We start from the raw sequence: 16441 nt of genomic DNA, 5'->3' as shown, positions 1-16441 counted from the left end.
TACCCCATATATATATATAAATGTTGGCTTACAACAGCAAACGGATAATGTTTTAGAAAGTCATATTTTATCAGCTATTAAGTCGCTATCATGATTATTCAATAATTGAACACAAGGGTTGCTGCATAACATACATCTAGAAGATTTGAGATTCAAAATATTGCACCCGTTTTACATATCACGTGCTCATCCTTTCAGATACCAAAGTACGTCCCCTATCCTTAGATGGGAATTAGAGTCAAAATCAAAATTAGTAACCTTACCAGCATAGCACATGTTCTTTTGCACATAGATATTAAATAACACATTGCTCTATTGCATTGCCTAAAGCTGCAGTTAACTGAGATGATACAAGTTAATAGGAAATTACTAGCAAAACAGAGCTGATTCTATTTTGAGGGAGCAGTATTTGGTTTTTGTGACTGGATAACAGTCCTTAACTTCTCATAAGCATCAGAGCAGGCGTGAGAATAGTCCGACATAGCCCGGAATAGCTCAGGCAGTCGGATTTTAAGGCTTCCCAAAGATTTCTCTCTCACTTGAATGCAATGCTTTTCGTGAGCTTCGACTTCCTCTTCCAACCTCTTTTTCAAGCTCTCAACCGCAAACTGCCTCTCTGATACAGGATCCTTTGCGTTTGCATCTTCCCCTCTTTCAGCATCCATCTCATCTGATCCAGATCTCCGTTGCCTATACTTATGATACCATTCCTCGAAAGCCTGACTCTTTCGCAGAAATTCCTTCCGGGTTTCCTCACACTTTTCTTTTAGTTTCATCTCTTCCTCTTGATGGATGATTATGGTTTTTATCACAGCAGCAAACGAAGAGATAGCAGATTTAGCGACCTCATCGGGAAGCTTTTCAAGATAATCATGCCATGTATGGAGGAGTTTTTGGATGGGAGGATTCTGTGCACGTGGAGGAGACGAGACTTTCTCTTTCAGGCTGCTTTCAATAGGGATGAGATTCAACTTTAACCAGTTGTTGAGAGCTTGGATGTATTGCTTTTGATGAGTGACAAGCTTATCAAACTGAGAATGCCATTCTTGGACAACATTATGAAGTTGGATGGTGCGCTCGTGGTGGTGCTTTGTTGTTTCTTTGGAGGCAAAGGCAATGTCGAGAGATTTAAGCTTTTCAACAATCTTCAGTTGGCTATCATGATGCATGCACATCGTTGCCCACATGTTAGCCATCCTGCAAATTAGAATGTCAAATTTTATGGCAATGATAAATTCACTTCATACACAAACAATTTGGGATTAACTTATAAAAGAACGATGCCAAATACAACGAAAGCAATATTAGAAGCAATATGCGGGCCTTTTTCTAGATATTTTCATACAAAAACTTACCCATCAACAAGCATAAAAAGTTTTGGATACAACTGCTCATCACGTATTTGGTTAACTTCCGATACTGTTGAATCCATGGACTGCATGTCAACTATGTATCTCGTGTGCAAATGACTTACAGCTGCTTTTGCTTTTTCCAATGATTCAGCACTAGCTCCATGTTTCTTCTGCTTGTTTAACAAAGCAACCTTCCGTTTATATTCGAGCTTCATCATCTCTCCTTGCTACAACAGGGACCAAATTCCATAAGATTCAGAAGTACACCAAACCAAAGAAAAGAATAGCTTTCCAATATTACAGTTAAAATAATCTTTTCATTCAATCAATAGATTTAGCAGAAAAGAGCTTCACAATGGTGCCATGGGAAGCAGCGGGCAGTATAATTTGAACAGAGAAACAATAAAGCCAATATCTAAAATGCACCTTCACTTCATCATAAAGTTTCTTCTCCCATGCTAGCAACTTGTCCAGAATAGTGGCATGAGTCTCAGACTCATCAGAATCGAATTCACCCTTCCGATTTTCACCATTCATCGCACCTCTGAAAGACCTATTCCATGTAATGACACGCATTACCCTTTCAGAATGATCAATATGCCCTACAATCAACAGGATCCGAATATGTGATCAATATATGTCCACAATATAAAAACATTAAAGCATTTATTTTTCCATTTTTTCTTAGGATAATTATTCAAGCATTTCTCATTAGAACTGCAATTACAACCTGTAAGAGAAGATTATAAGCCAAAATTCATATTCTTAGATCTCAATCCAAGAGAATGATGACTCTTTCAAACTATTAGAAACTTTAGAATTGTCAACTAGGCACCATTTGACCCCAAAAATATTAATATATGTAAAACTACAAAAGAAAAGAAAAGGAAAGATCTAAGGTCAAGGTCAGATTCTCACATAAAGCTAAAGGACAACAAGATCTAAATGTAAAGCCACCTTACACCATAAAAAGCGTATTAAATCATTCAAAAAAAATTCAGATAAAAAAACATGCTTCAAGCTTCAATCTTTCTGACAAAAGATGTTGACAGATCCCTGCCTTTGATCAAAAAATGAAAAACCCAAGTAAATTACCTCGATTGTCAGCAAAATTGGAATGATAATGCAACCTTGTGGCCTCCAGCATCTTAGAAACCTCTTGAGCACTCTCTGAGCCTTTCAAGAAATGGTCATCAATCTCATTCAAAACCTGCATTAAATTCACACCGGAAACAGCCTTCACCATTCTTCTGAAATCTGCCGGAGCCGTTTTCGAGTGCTCGATATGTACCTCTTGCTTATCATCAGCCTCAGCTGCCATCGCAACCTTATCCGGCCTCTCCGGCGTCTTTGGCTCAATCTCACTATCAACTTCGACGTGGCCTACACCACTGACATTGTTCTCTAAAGCATCGACATTCGGATTAGTAGATTCTTCGTCATTGTCGTCGTGCAAATCCAAGCTCGGACCCGGCATGTTATCGTCGACCATGAAGAAGTAATCCCAAGCCACGTTTTTAGCTTCGGGCATCGGAGGCGTCTGGTGGTCCACATTGTTGTTCTCAGGAGTCCTTGGTGGAGTTATCTCCTCCCTATGGGACCCTCGTGAATCTTTTCTCAAATCTTCCTTATTATTACCGGCACGCACTTCGTGTCCCTCGTGATGTTCTTCATCTTCTTCTTCTTCTTCCTCCTCCTCTTCTTCTTCAATAGCGAGGGAAGCATCGAACTCCTTACGACTCTTGACGGGCATTGCGGGCATACTAACGGCGCGTTTGATGGGGACAACGGGGCTAGGAGAGAAGTTAGGAAGCGGAGGCGGTGGAGGGAGGTTGTCCATCATCGGAGGCGGTGGAGGCGGTTGAGGGGTAGAGTCGAGAGGAGGGATCTGGTGAGGGTGTTGGAGAGGCACTTCCGCTTCACCATGACCATAGTCACTCAAAGCAGCACCGGTATTCTTCAAAGAAATGGCGTAGCCAGAATGAGCAGCTGCAAAAGCGTTGCGAGCTACCACCGCTTCTTTCATTAAGATTTTCCGGTCCTTGCAACGAGCCACTGATTCTTCGTTATCTATTCTGGATTGGGCGCAACCCATTTGCGAGAAAGGGAAAAATATATAAAAACCTTTCCGTTTCCACCAACTGGGATAGTGAGCACCGAACGGCAGACGGTGCTTCGGTTTTCCTTCTTTCTTATTAGTTTGAAAATGGGTCGGAGTTAGATGTGACAGAAAACAAAGAGGATTAGGAACAAAGATGAGAAGTAAACAAGGCAAGGCAAAGCAAGGCGCAGGCTGCGAGAGCAGAGAGGGAAAGAAAGAAAGAAAGAAATGAGAGATGGGGTAGGGCAGGGTGATACCTTTGTACTCGCTCTAATTGATTACCAGGTGTCTTTTCTCTTTCTCTTTCTTATATGAAATATTTAAATAACGGTCATATTAAAGAACAAAAAATGGTATTACGACGCCGTTTGTTTTGTTAACTTGCAATTATGTCCTCTTGATCGACGTCTCTCATCCCCTTCAAGTTTTGATGAATCAAATCTTACGTTTTTAAATTGCACTCTAAGTTTCTTTCTTTTTCTGGGCTCTAATATGTGTTTAAGAATTAAAAGATTGAAAAGAAACAGAAGCAAGCAAAAGATAAGACCCTACAAATTAAGTTAACCATTAATCTCCATGAATTAGGTATTAGGTGAGCGGATTCAGCTGGATTATTTTTTGTGTGACTACTTCAACTTCAACAGTTCAATTTTAACAATGTTGGAAAAAGAAGAGTTGAAATTTGAAGAAGAAAAAAAACTCGGTGAAAGTAGTGTTTATATTTTTATTATTTAAAATAAATAATGAAACCTTGTGATCTAAAGCAACAATAGCATGACTCTGGCACTTTGCAACTAGATGCCAACAGCCAGATAGTCTGGTATATAACATTTATTATAAAAGCGAATCCTCGATTGAAAAATTATGCCTCCAACCTCATTTTTCTTAGAAAAAGACTAACTTTTGAGTTTTAAGCCACGTTAGTTGCCTTCATTTTATGTTTTTGACAGAATAAAAAAGTCACGGAGATTGAAATGAACAAAAGTTGTATTGATATTCTTCTTGGCAAAGCATGTCCAATGTCAGTCTAGCTTATTAATAATAAAATCCAAACTTGGAAAAGTGAAAAGGACAGGTAAATACGGTAGTAGGCATGTCAATATAAAAAAGAAAAAAAAGCCTACCCATGAAAAACATTCTTTGGATCATTACTTACAAGCAACGTAAGCAAAAGATCATAAGTTGTATTTGTTGACAAACACCCAGCGCCTCCATGGGCCGTAGCTACCATTTAGAAACACTCATGTTGGTAAGAACAAGTTTTAGATTATTATTTCTGAAGTTTTAACCCATAATTGAGTAGCTTGTAGGATTAAGCATATTATGTTTTTAGTTGAAAGTTCCAAACATGGAAGTTAGTTGTAATCTGCAAAAACAACCCAAGAGTGTTCGGCAGGAGGAAACAAAACTAAACAACAGCCAGCTAGGAAAACCCATCCTAGCAAAAAAGAGGGCATCGCAGGATGGATTATACAAATTTCCCATTATAGAGAAAATATATGTATATGAGAGGATCTAACCATCTTGCTAAAACTGAACTGCAAATCATAATTACACTTCCCAAAATTCGCCTGAATACCGAACACAGCTCGGGCCTCCATTTTTGCATACCCCGTCTGTTGCACCGCCTAATTGAAGTGCATCTGAGAACACAACTAGAATCAAGTTTCCACACTTCCAACACCTTGACAACTGCACAACATTTTTCAGAAGAAAATGGCAACATAAACTTGAGAAACAACACCAGTAATATATCAAAGACATTTCAATTGAAGGTTCAGGACCCTAGGACGAAGTTTCCAACATGAAGAAAAACAGTTCACATGCAGCACCAGATTGCCTATGGATAACTCAAACAACAGCAGCAAAATGGCGAAAAGTAGGGAAATGGAGTAGAGTAACGGCGATCATACCTTCATATCAGAGGTCTAAACAGAACTCCGCATTAGTGGTTTGCTTCACAAAATGGCTTCCTTTTAATTCAAAGGAACATACTATACAGGAAATTGGCACTTTAGCAGCCATATCGTTTATAAACGAGATGCACTAAACAACAGAAGTGGGTGGTATAGCCAGTAGGTTGCTTTAGAAGTTACTCACCAAAATCAGGGGAAGACAAAATTATTAGTGGTCATTTGGACTTAAAGTTAACCCTCAGTTTTTTTAGCTCTTTCCCTTGTTGCTGAAAATCCAAAAATACTTGGTTAGCAAAAACAAAGCAAGAAAAGGCAGAAACAAAAATAAAAGTTAACAGAAGCATAAAACCTCGTATAATTTTTTCCAGAACTGATTGGATCTTTCAGTCATTAAAAACCATTCCATGGCCATATCATATTCAACTGTATTAGGCTGGGAAGAATGTGAAGTAGATACTGCTTCTTTCTGTGAGGGGGGAAAAGGGAACATCCGGTAACAAATTAAAAGAAAGAGGAGTAAACCACAAAATAAATCAAATTTACTACATCCATGTGGCAGTGGGTGTAATTAACCAAGCAAACATGCTAACACCTAACAGACACCTACAATGAGAAAGAGAGAGAAAGAGAGTACCATCTCCCTTTGGGATTTGAGTTTATCAACAATGAGATGGCCTGCAAACATTGATTGCTTCCTTGAGAAGCAAGGATTTGGAATGCTGGCTACAAGCGGCCTACACAACAAGAAATAAAAGAAAATAAAGAGTATCCTCACTTTCTCTTAAAGCCAGTTCTGCATGCTGAAAGTTAATCTAAAGGTCATTAATAAGATGGAAATTCACAATAGACGGACCAGCATAGAGCCAATGAGGTGAAGGCACAACAGAATATAAGATCATATGACCAGAAAACCTAGAACTATATCTTTTTGTAGGACCAAAAGGCAAAAGGAAAGCTGGTCAAGAACTAGTTCATCAAAAAAAAGAAGGAAGGACAAACAAAAAATGCCCAAGTTATGAAAAGAAACTTCTCAATGGTTTGGGTGGTAAGGGGCATACCAGTGGTTTTCGGTACCGAAACAAAAGCATATACAAATTCTACAATATCTTTTTTGGGGGGACGAGATGGGTTTGCTAGACCAGTAGCTCATCAGCAGGGCATACAGTCCTTGCTGCAACATACTCTAACCAACATGAGCTCAAGCAAATCACAGCATAGCTTTACAATGGATGCTGAACCCACAGGTTCAAGAAGCATCAGACCAGGTATTGACTGATTAAATATGTACAGCACCACTTATTAATAATGATTGCATACCTCCGATTTGGTAGCAACAGGCATCTCTCATCCAATTTTTTAATAACATCCTCTGCAACTTCCCTTGACTTGAATATAGCAAAAGCTTGTCCTACAACATGAACCAACTAATGTCCTTAAATCCACAATTTATCAACTACATGTTATATTTGAGGGCACCAAAAAATTCTGCTTTAGTTCTACACATCACTACAAAAATCACTTGAGGCAAACACCAATGGCAATAACCATAATACTCAGTCCACCTTTCTTGAAACCTTGACCGACATATCCCGTTTGATATTTCAAAATATTGACTATATATCTTCACCTAATGAGAATAATAGCAGAGTTCTGTATCGGGACTCTAGATAATCAAAATATCAGACAATATTTCCTATTATTTTGGCAACATTTCTGTTTCATACTTCAGATAATCCATATTACTTTTTTAAGTTGCAAGAGGAAAACTGTTTCCCATCATAGTTCCACATGGGATAGGTTTATACCAAAATGAGGGCTAGAATATGCAGTCTGCTGCACCACCTTTGCTCTGCAAGTTTCATTGAAGGCATTCCAAACTATATCCTGCAATATAAATATGCATTATTCATAAGAAAGATAAAAGGTACAAACCACGCAAGTAGGGAGAGGAAAAGTGAAAGAAAACAGAAATTTATGCATGTAAATACAAAATGCTTCAAACACAACCTAATTGTGATTCATAATAAATATTACCTCCACTTCTGCTGAAGAGTAAGCTGGATCCAAGTTCTGAAACAGAACAAGTTTTCCAAACTCGTGTGCATCCCGCAAACTTTCTTCCCAAGGCTGAAACAATGTAGGAAGCAGTTTAAGATCAGCTTAAAGAATGTAGACTAATTTTCCCACAAATGACAGCAATCAAAGTAGGCTATGAAAATAATTTAAACAACTGGTTTAGGAGTGACAGAGGAGTGCTTACGAGTTCTCCAAACCATTTGCTCCTATCCTGTAAGCATGAATAAACAGAAAAATGTTAGTACTTCTTCACAAGAAATTTCCACATCAAGGAGAACAACAGAGGGATAACAGGATAGTAAATCTGCAATGAGGAAAGCAGAAACTTGCAAGCATGATATTGTACAGGATGATGAGGATTACACAAATAAATTTATTCATCCAAAAAGAAATTCGAGTAGAAGCAAGAACCAGGTAGGAGAAACAATCACATGAGACCACATTATTCTTCCATTAAATGTTAAAAGATATTGAAATTTGAGGTCATGTGATTTAAAAAAAAAAAAAAGATCCAACGCAGGAGGGAAAAAAAAAAGGCTATAAAGTGAGGTGAACAAAGAAAGAAAAGGTGTCACAAGATTTAACTATCACCTATATAGTAATACAAGAACTGCAACAAAGCCATCACATCAAACAATAGCATAATAACAATTGAATTTTGCAAAGTAATCACATCTTTCTTAACAAATTAGTTACAACCCCATGCTTTGTGCGTAACGTGAAATAGAGCCTCCTATTCGTTCAACATAAGACGCTTTTAAATGAAATTGATCACGAATATTAAAGGGAAAGAAGAAGACAACCCCAAAATAACACTTACAGAATCAGGCCTACGGGTAACTTCCATAGCTTTGTCACCAGTTTTAATACCATCATTTGAAGGCACTGCAGGAGATTTGCAGTTAGTAGATTTTTTTAATTTATCATCAATCTTCAGCTTTTTGGAAGGGATTGTGGCTGTCCCACAAGGTTCTGTAGCACATTTTGTAGTTTCCTTGTCACTGGAGACTTTCACAGAATTATCAAGCTTTGCTTTCTTATGTGGCCTCTCATCCAACTCAACTGTATCCTTAACGGATTTTAATTTTTCTTCACTTTTGACTTGATTGACACAACCTATCTCCGCACCAGAAGGGTTTTTCAGTTTAGAGTCTGCATTTGCTTTAATTTTAGGGCTCAAACCTGTCCTATCACCAGATCTGTCATTGGTTTTGGCCAGTTCACCTGACTCTGAAACTACACCGGCAACAACCTCCTGTTGCAGGGAGAGATTCGGTTTAACTGATGAAGCTTTAACATCTGAATTCTCTTCAGCTTTGTGGTTAAAGCCATTCTCTGCAACCACAGGTTTCTGTTCCACTTGTCTATCATCTTTAGAAATTTGGTTCTCAGATGAGTTTAGCTTAGACACAACCACTCTTCCATTTGTTTCAATAGCATTTTCACTAGCAGGTTCATCCACACTAAAGTTATGAATAGAACAAGGCTTCAGAGAACCCGATTGGTTAAAAATAAATTTAACTGCAAGAATTTGAGAGACAGCAGGAAGTTCAACAATCAAAACAACCAGCATCACCAAAAAAAAAATCACAATGAAGAGAAATGAGATGACTGAAAATAAATACCATCAATTCCAGCAATTTTTCCATCTATCTTGTCCAAGATAATGCGCTGCCCGACATCAAATGTACGGTAAAACACATAGTCAGCCATTTGGATATCTTCGTCTGAAGGTTGTGGATTTCTGCCATCCTTTGAAATGCAAACTACATTGCATTTTCCAGCAATTGCTTCCTGAATTAATGCAAACAGAATTAGTAGCTAAGTAGATAAATGTATGTTTAACACTGTCAAAAACACAAGAGATATTTCAACTGTATATGCTTATATACTGTACCTTGCTGATTGACAAAATTACATTTTGAAAATATAAGCTGAAGTGCCAAGAAAACTTTAAAACTGAACCACATCTAACAAGATAGGTTTGCTCGAAAAAAAACAACAACAAGGTACGTGATGCTACTTCAGACATAAACTGACAAACAATTCAATTCAAAACTTTAATATCCTTGAGGCTAAAGTGAATTGGACACCAGTTGCCCTTTTCAGACAAATTCCTGTCCAAGTGTGAACTACCTCATTCATGGAAGACATTTAGCAATATATCAACAGCTAAGCAAAAAAGGGGAAATTAACACTTGACTAGTCACTATTAAAACTCACGAAATCAAACTGTAAATTACAAGTCACACCACACATAAATTATAACTGTTGATTTCCAGAAAATGAAATATCAGAGTACCAAATTTTATAAAATCCCAATTACCAATGGATTAATGTTGGCAAGGCCTACTCCTTCACCAGATGCCAAAAATACTTCATTTGGATGCGCCAATTCAACGAAAAGATAATTTGAGATCTCAGAAGGTTGGAAAAACCATAAAACCTTCACTTTCTTCAACCGACTATCAGTCTCCCATATTTTTATAAGTTTTCCAAGATATGGCAATGGTTCACCTTCCTTGTGAAGATAAACATTGTCATAAAGAGTGTAGTCAATACCGTCATAAGTAAATGATTCGTAAAACTGAACTTTCGTATTTATCCCCCCAGTTCCTCTTTTTTTACCCCACTTGAATTCAAGGTTCTCTATTCCATCGACTTCTACCATACTCGCACAGCTGGCCTCGACTTAACCAGAAATAGCAAAACCTGAAAAAATAATAATAAAATGGCGGAAATATTCAACATGCAAATACAACATTCTAGTGATATTTTCACATATTTTGTTAAAATAAAACAAAAAAGAAGTAGCTGGACCCAAAATTATCAATTACAAAAACACATAGGATGAAAATTGAATATCAATGAGGTTAGGAACGACCGCCAAGAAAACAATTTCTTACTGTAAAATATCATCCAGAAACTACATTCCCCGGGGGGGGACCAAAAGCCGCAAAAACCCTAAAATTGATTCGTATAAACCAATGCCGTGAGCAATAGCTTCTAATGTCTTGGATAAATAGAAAGATTCTTCAGAAATTATCTTACGTTTTCAGAAGAGACCAAGAGTGAGGAGTGATTGCCTTCGCAATTGTTTTCTTTGTTTTTAAACCCTAGCGAGTCGCACCCCTAATGTCCCGACTTCGTCTCGCTCGCTTTAGTTAACTCTAACTTTAACCTTCCTCTTCTTGTAATCTTTTAAAACCAAAAATAATAATCTTATTTATATGTGTGCTTGTGACGTCTTTCTCCCTGGATTCTCTTCATTCACCATCGGTCTCAACTCAACAACTCTTCAGCAGTTATGCTAATGTGCAGTCTTTTTTATATAATGAGAATATGAGATAATAATAAAATATTTAATTTATTAACACAATTTTAATCAAAATCAAATTAATTAATCATATTTAAAAAATTTAAATTATAAAAAAATAGTTTTTTATTAAGTTTCTATTTAATGGGGAATTATTTTTAAATAGAAAATTTAAGTATTTCTGAGTTTTTATTATTATAAATTATGTATAATATTACCTTAAAACCTATAGCAATAATAATAATAATATCCTAAATAGATTAGCTTTTGTTTTATTTTTAATTCGTAGATCAACTTTAGAATGTCATTTAATTTTTTTTATTTGTATGTATTTTTAGTTTTCATTCCGGAGTGCATTTTTTTTTTTGTTTTAGAAATGAATATTTTACTGCATACATCGTTATTATTCATTTTTAAATATTAATATTTATTGCCTTAAATAAAGATTCTATCATTCAATTTACCTTAAAGCACTCTTAATTGTAATTTGTGTAAATTATATAGTAAGTTTATGTATGTGAAAATTACGTACTGAAAATATAGAAATTGATTTAAAGAAATATATACTAAATAATAAAATTTATGGTTTAATGCTAATTAACAATAACATAGGTAATATGTATGATATTAAAAGGAAAACTAGATTAAATGTGAATAAAATGAAATGTATACACGTAAATATATCATATTAAGAATATTAAATGCACTACAATTGTTTATCATTATGTTGTCATAAATATTGAGTAATTATTGAGTTGACTTGTGACACCAACTCAATCAACTATATTATTAATACTAGAAATTATGTCGTACACGGATGCGTATGAAAACCACCTATTTAGAAAGCAAGTGTGTGTTTAAAAAAACATAAAATAAATAATAAAAGTGTAGTTTGAAACTAGTAATATTAACAATACATGGCAGTATGTACAAATTAAAAGAGAGAGAGAGAGAGTTTAACTTGTGAGTAAAAGAAATTTGAAATAGGTAAATATATGATATTAAGATTATTAAATGCACTCCAATTATTTATCATGGTATTGCGATTTTTTTATAACATGTCAAAAAACTATCAAGTTAGTGAGAAGAAAAATCAATATTGGAATTCTATTTTTAAAATTTAACTGTCGGTTAACGCAATTAGTGATATTATATATATTCAAAAATTTGGTAAGAGAAAACATTTTTATGTTAATTTTTTAACTTCGTTCAAGAATTATTAATGATTTGATGGTAAAGAATTCGTTTGTAAATTTTATTAAACATGGGTTCCATCATTTAGATATGTTAATTTTAATTTTAGTTATTTTATTTTGAAACTATATAAAAGTATGAAAAGATAAAATGGTATCAAAATAATAATAGTAGTAATTTAATAAAAGGATGTCAATATTAATATTATATTAAAATGTTAATATTATATTAAAATAAAATTTTAATTTTTTTGTAAAATTAATATTTTATTAATGTGAATAGCATAGGTTTAAATCAAACTATATACAAATATTTTTATTGGATTTTTTTAAATTAAAAAAACTAAAATGTCCTCATAAAATACAATTTATTTTAATTACGAATGGGTATTTTTATAATTTCTCAAACTTACTATCCGATTAGTCCGTAATATCAACTCAATCAATTATTTAAATAATAGTATAGATAACTATCATAAAATTTATAACATATACTCTTTTTTTACATTATTTCATTTACTATCGTATAATACAATGGGTTTATATGATATATGTAAATATATATACTAGAATGTGTTTTGGTTGGGCTTAAAATTTTAAATTACGATTAAAATTGTAATATATTTTTATTAAAATAATTAATATAGATTAAATCTTAAACTTTAGTGAGAGGGGAACCTCTTAGCATGATGATCAGAGTATTCACAATCCCAGGTGTGATTTAGGTTCAAGTTGCGCCAATCACCTTGTTGCTAATGCTTTGGCCTCTTATTATAATCCACTAAAATAAAAAACTTTAATAAGAGGGATTAATACTACAATTTTATAATTATTTTATAAGAAAAGAAAAAAACACATGTGATGACATTTTATTTAAAGAACTATTGAAATTATAAATATCAAGGTACTAAATTATGTTAAAATGAAGTATAAAAAATAAATTTTAAAAAATAAGTGTAGGAATCAAAATTGAAATATGATATTTTTATGTTATTTAAATAAAATAAAGGGACCATAAATTAAATTTAACCATTTATATTTTTAACGAAGAAGAGAAGAAAAACATTGGTAAAAGTATCACAAAACCCCCTTACTATATCCTAGATTGTATTTTAGCTCATCTACTAAAAAAATGGATAAATTAATCTTTACGCTTTAGATGAGTGGGCAAAACAACCCCTTTCGTTAAAAGTGGTGTTTATATATAAGGCATAATAACAAATCTATCCTTTAACCTTCACATATTTATTCAATTTGACCCCTACTTTTTTATTGAAAGTAAATAGAATTTTTTTTAAAAACTAATAAGATTAATGAGTCAAAAGTGCATTAATAACAATTTAAAAAAATTAGTTAAGCACTTTTAAATTTTAAAAATCATAATAATTATAAACAAAAGGTATAAAAATTTTAATAATATAAACTTTTTATTAAAATAACAATATATCAACCCAATAAAAGAGTAGGGGTCAAATTATTTTAAATTTATAACCATTGAAATTTAATGGGTCGGTATTGTTAAATTTTAATAAAACAAACTTAAAATTTTAAATTTTTCATAAAATTTTATGATTTTTTAATAAAATTTAAACTTTAAAATGGCTAATTGATTTTTTTCATTTGTTACGGAAGCCTTTTTGGACATTTAGCTTTATTAGTTTTAAAAATTTCCAATTTACTTTCAATAAAAGAGTAGGGATCAAATTGAATAAATATGTAAATGTTGAGAACTAACTTGTTGTTATACCTTGTATACAACAAATTTTAACAGAATGTTTATTTTGCCTACCAATCTAATGTACATGGGCTAATTTATCTATTTTTTAATAAAAAAAATTTAAAATACAATCTAAAGTATAGTATAAAGGGTCTTGTGATACTTTTACCAAAAACGTTGGATAAGTGTCAAAGAAGGGACTTCTTTTTATATATAGTACAGATTTTTTGAGGGTGACATGTGGACTCATATATCATACCTTATAAATTACACAAATTATGATGTATTTGTGATTTATTTAATAAATCTATTAACATCTCTTTTTTTTATTATTATGTTTTTTAGGTCCATTTTACAGTTTATGCTTGGGATTTATGATTATCACTTCTAACACTATCATATCCAAGGTTCAAACATTTATTTTCTCTTGAGCGTGCAATATAACTTATCCTTGCATACTAACAATTGTTGGTATAATATGCCAACTTTTAGTTACATATTTATATTATAAAATAATATTGAAAAAGATTATATATATGTATTGATTTATGTAACACCCCTAATCTACATCCGTCGCCAGAATAGGGTTTCAGAGTATTACCGAAACTTATCGATCAAATAGGCATATATTTATACATTGATATCACATAATATTCAGGTCAAAAACCAATTAAATTCATACATAATATCCCTTATTTGAGCCATCGAGGCCCAAAATACGTGTTAGAAACAAATCGGGACTAATTCGGAGACACAAAGAATTTTTTGTAAAATATTAAAAAATTTTAAAGCTGCAGGGTTCACACGCCTGTTTGGTTAGGCCATGTGTCTCACACAGTCCAGTCACACGCCCGTGTGTCTGGCCGTGTGGACTTAAAATGTGCCTTTAACAACAAGTTTACCATTCCCTGCAAGCTTGAACAATAAGCAACTCAAAAGTCATTCGTTTAACCAATTCAAAACACAATCAAACACATCAAAAATATGTCAAAACAATCATCCTAAGTGCCTTACCAATGTATCCTCATAGGTACCACAATTATATCATTAAAGCATACCAATAAAACATCATTCAAATCCAATTTGTAAACATGTCAAATCCAATCTATTTTACCCATTACATGTTCATTTAAACATTAACTTAAACTTGCCATAATATAGCCTCAAACATAAACACATATTTATATGTATATAACCATCTAATATTAACTTATAATCTTATTTACAATCAATCCACAAAATGATTAATATTTAAACACCCTAGGTACATGTCGACACAAAAGGAAAAATATCACCACGTTTGAGTTCGGAATCGTTGTTGGATGTTGAATCGGCGATCAAAATTAAGTACCTAACCTGCGCACGAGAAACAAAACCGTACGCTGAGTAAAAACTCAATGGTATTTCTATAATCCAAATATTTAAAAATAAAACAATATAAATATGTATAATAAAATGGTAAGCACAATTGAACATTTAAAACCATACAATACTAAAATTTCCATCATTTGCTATAGAATTAGTTTTTCACAAATTTAATCACATTTCATTTATGCAATTGCTTTATCCATAATGCAATTGCTTTATCCATACCATATTCAATTCACTATTTCACTTCATTTCTTATATCATTCCATTTCAATATTAATTATAAGACTTTATTATTTATTTACTCCTATTAACATGACTCGGATAGGAACAGATACACGGATCCAACCAAAACACACCAGTTTGGCACCCAGTGCCTTATCGGATTATTTGAAGTAATAAATTGACACCCAGTGTCTCATCGGTTAAACAAAAGTAAATTGGCACCCAGTGCCTTATCAAATTAATCCAAAGTAATAAATTGACACCTAGTGTCTCATCGACTCGAAGTCAAAGAAACCCCTGAACATTTTCAATCCTATGGCATGCCATCTATATCCGACTCAGCCTGATACAATTAATAATGTTTCAATTCACTTTCCCAATACAACCAATATTCATTTCAATTCAAATAATCAATATATTCAACATATATACCAATTTAATCAATATAAATTCAACAAATTCATCACATCCTAAATCAATCCATTTCAATTGTAAAACACAATAATTCTCACCTTAATCACTTACCATAACATTTAATCAAAATATAACAATTAATAATTAGATTCGGATTATAGAAATACAAACTAAAAATTCTGAGCTATTCCTCGTCGACTTTACCTTTTCCCTTTTTAGTCAAGGATTTCGGTATAACGTTAACTACGGAATTAAAACAATTAAAATTCATCAATACAACACAATTCAAACTCATATTTAATATTTCAATTTTTACTCAATATTTGTCCAAATTTCAATTTAGTCCCTAAATCGAGACTAATTTTATTTCTTCAAAATCAATCTTATATTTTCATACAAATTCCACTTTAGACTAGATTTAACTCCCTAAATTTTGAATTTTCACAATTTAGTCCCTAATACTCAAAATTTACAATTTATTTTACAATTCAATCATTTTTCATTTCTAACTAAAAAATCTATCAATTTAATCCCTAATACTAAAATTATTAAACATAAACATCACTTAAAAACTTAATAATTTCTAAAATTTTGACATAGGTCGGGTAATAATTTCTAAAATTTTGACATGGGTCGGGTAGTATTTAATATCGGGATTCTAAAAACATAAAAAATACAAAAAAAAGACTAAATTGATTAGCCAATTGAACTTTGAACCCTTGAAACCCTAACTTTTCTCCTTCCTTCTTTTTTTCTTTCCTTC

The 16441-nt window shown here is 33.1% G+C and overlaps 2 protein-coding genes across 5 annotated transcripts; both read right to left on the bottom strand.

Moving 5' to 3' along the window:
• Positions 1-118: 118 nt before the first annotated feature.
• Positions 119-3903, bottom strand: LOC107906937 (protein ALTERED PHOSPHATE STARVATION RESPONSE 1). Its single transcript, XM_016834090.2, has 4 exons — positions 2448-3903; positions 1779-1954; positions 1356-1579; positions 119-1197 (listed from the first exon to the last, which is right to left on the bottom strand). Exons 1-4 carry the CDS (start codon positions 3445-3447, stop codon positions 390-392), a joined length of 2208 nt encoding a protein of 735 aa, XP_016689579.1. The 5' UTR covers positions 3448-3903; the 3' UTR covers positions 119-389.
• Positions 3904-4703: 800 nt separating this feature from the next.
• LOC107906938 (protein ANTI-SILENCING 1) lies at positions 4704-10776 on the bottom strand. 4 transcript variants are annotated; one of them, XM_041093196.1, is made up of 13 exons: positions 10497-10776; positions 9772-10157; positions 9071-9239; positions 8266-8966; positions 7630-7656; positions 7404-7496; positions 7175-7253; positions 6687-6777; positions 6004-6103; positions 5719-5835; positions 5554-5635; positions 5367-5447; positions 4704-5145 (listed from the first exon to the last, which is right to left on the bottom strand). In XM_041093196.1, the coding sequence occupies exons 2-11, from the start codon at positions 10114-10116 to the stop codon at positions 5585-5587; spliced, it is 1773 nt and encodes a 590-aa protein (XP_040949130.1). In that variant the 5' UTR covers positions 10117-10157; positions 10497-10776; the 3' UTR covers positions 4704-5145; positions 5367-5447; positions 5554-5584. The 4 variants fall into 4 exon arrangements, with proteins under 4 accessions (XP_040949130.1, XP_040949129.1, XP_040949128.1 ...); XM_041093195.1 differs by having other exon boundaries at positions 10352-10752; XM_041093194.1 differs by having other exon boundaries at positions 5367-5635; positions 10497-10752.
• Between the last annotated feature and the right edge of the window lie 5665 nt (positions 10777-16441).

Source organism: Gossypium hirsutum, chromosome D05 (assembly GCF_007990345.1).
Source record: "Gossypium hirsutum isolate 1008001.06 chromosome D05, Gossypium_hirsutum_v2.1, whole genome shotgun sequence".
NCBI classification, from domain to species: domain Eukaryota; kingdom Viridiplantae; phylum Streptophyta; class Magnoliopsida; order Malvales; family Malvaceae; genus Gossypium; species Gossypium hirsutum.
This window is presented reverse-complemented; position numbering and strand designations above follow the sequence as displayed.

Coding starts and splice junctions, on each gene's coding strand:
- LOC107906937 (XM_016834090.2), bottom strand. CDS start 3,447: ATGGGTTGCGCCCAATCCAGAATAGATAACGAAGAATCAGTGGCTCGT. Junction 1,955..2,447: donor CAATTTTGCTGACAATCGAG/GTAATTTACTTG, acceptor TGTTGATTGTAG/GGCATATTGATCATTCTGAA. Junction 1,198..1,355: donor CTTTTTATGCTTGTTGATGG/GTAAGTTTTTGT, acceptor TCTAATTTGCAG/GATGGCTAACATGTGGGCAA.
- LOC107906938 (XM_041093196.1), bottom strand. CDS start 10,116: ATGGTAGAAGTCGATGGAATAGAGAACCTTGAATTCAAGTGGGGTAAA. Junction 7,497..7,629: donor GCAAATGGTTTGGAGAACTC/GTAAGCACTCCT, acceptor ACATTGTTTCAG/CCTTGGGAAGAAAGTTTGCG. Junction 6,778..7,174: donor ATATTCTAGCCCTCATTTTG/GTATAAACCTAT, acceptor TTCATGTTGTAG/GACAAGCTTTTGCTATATTC.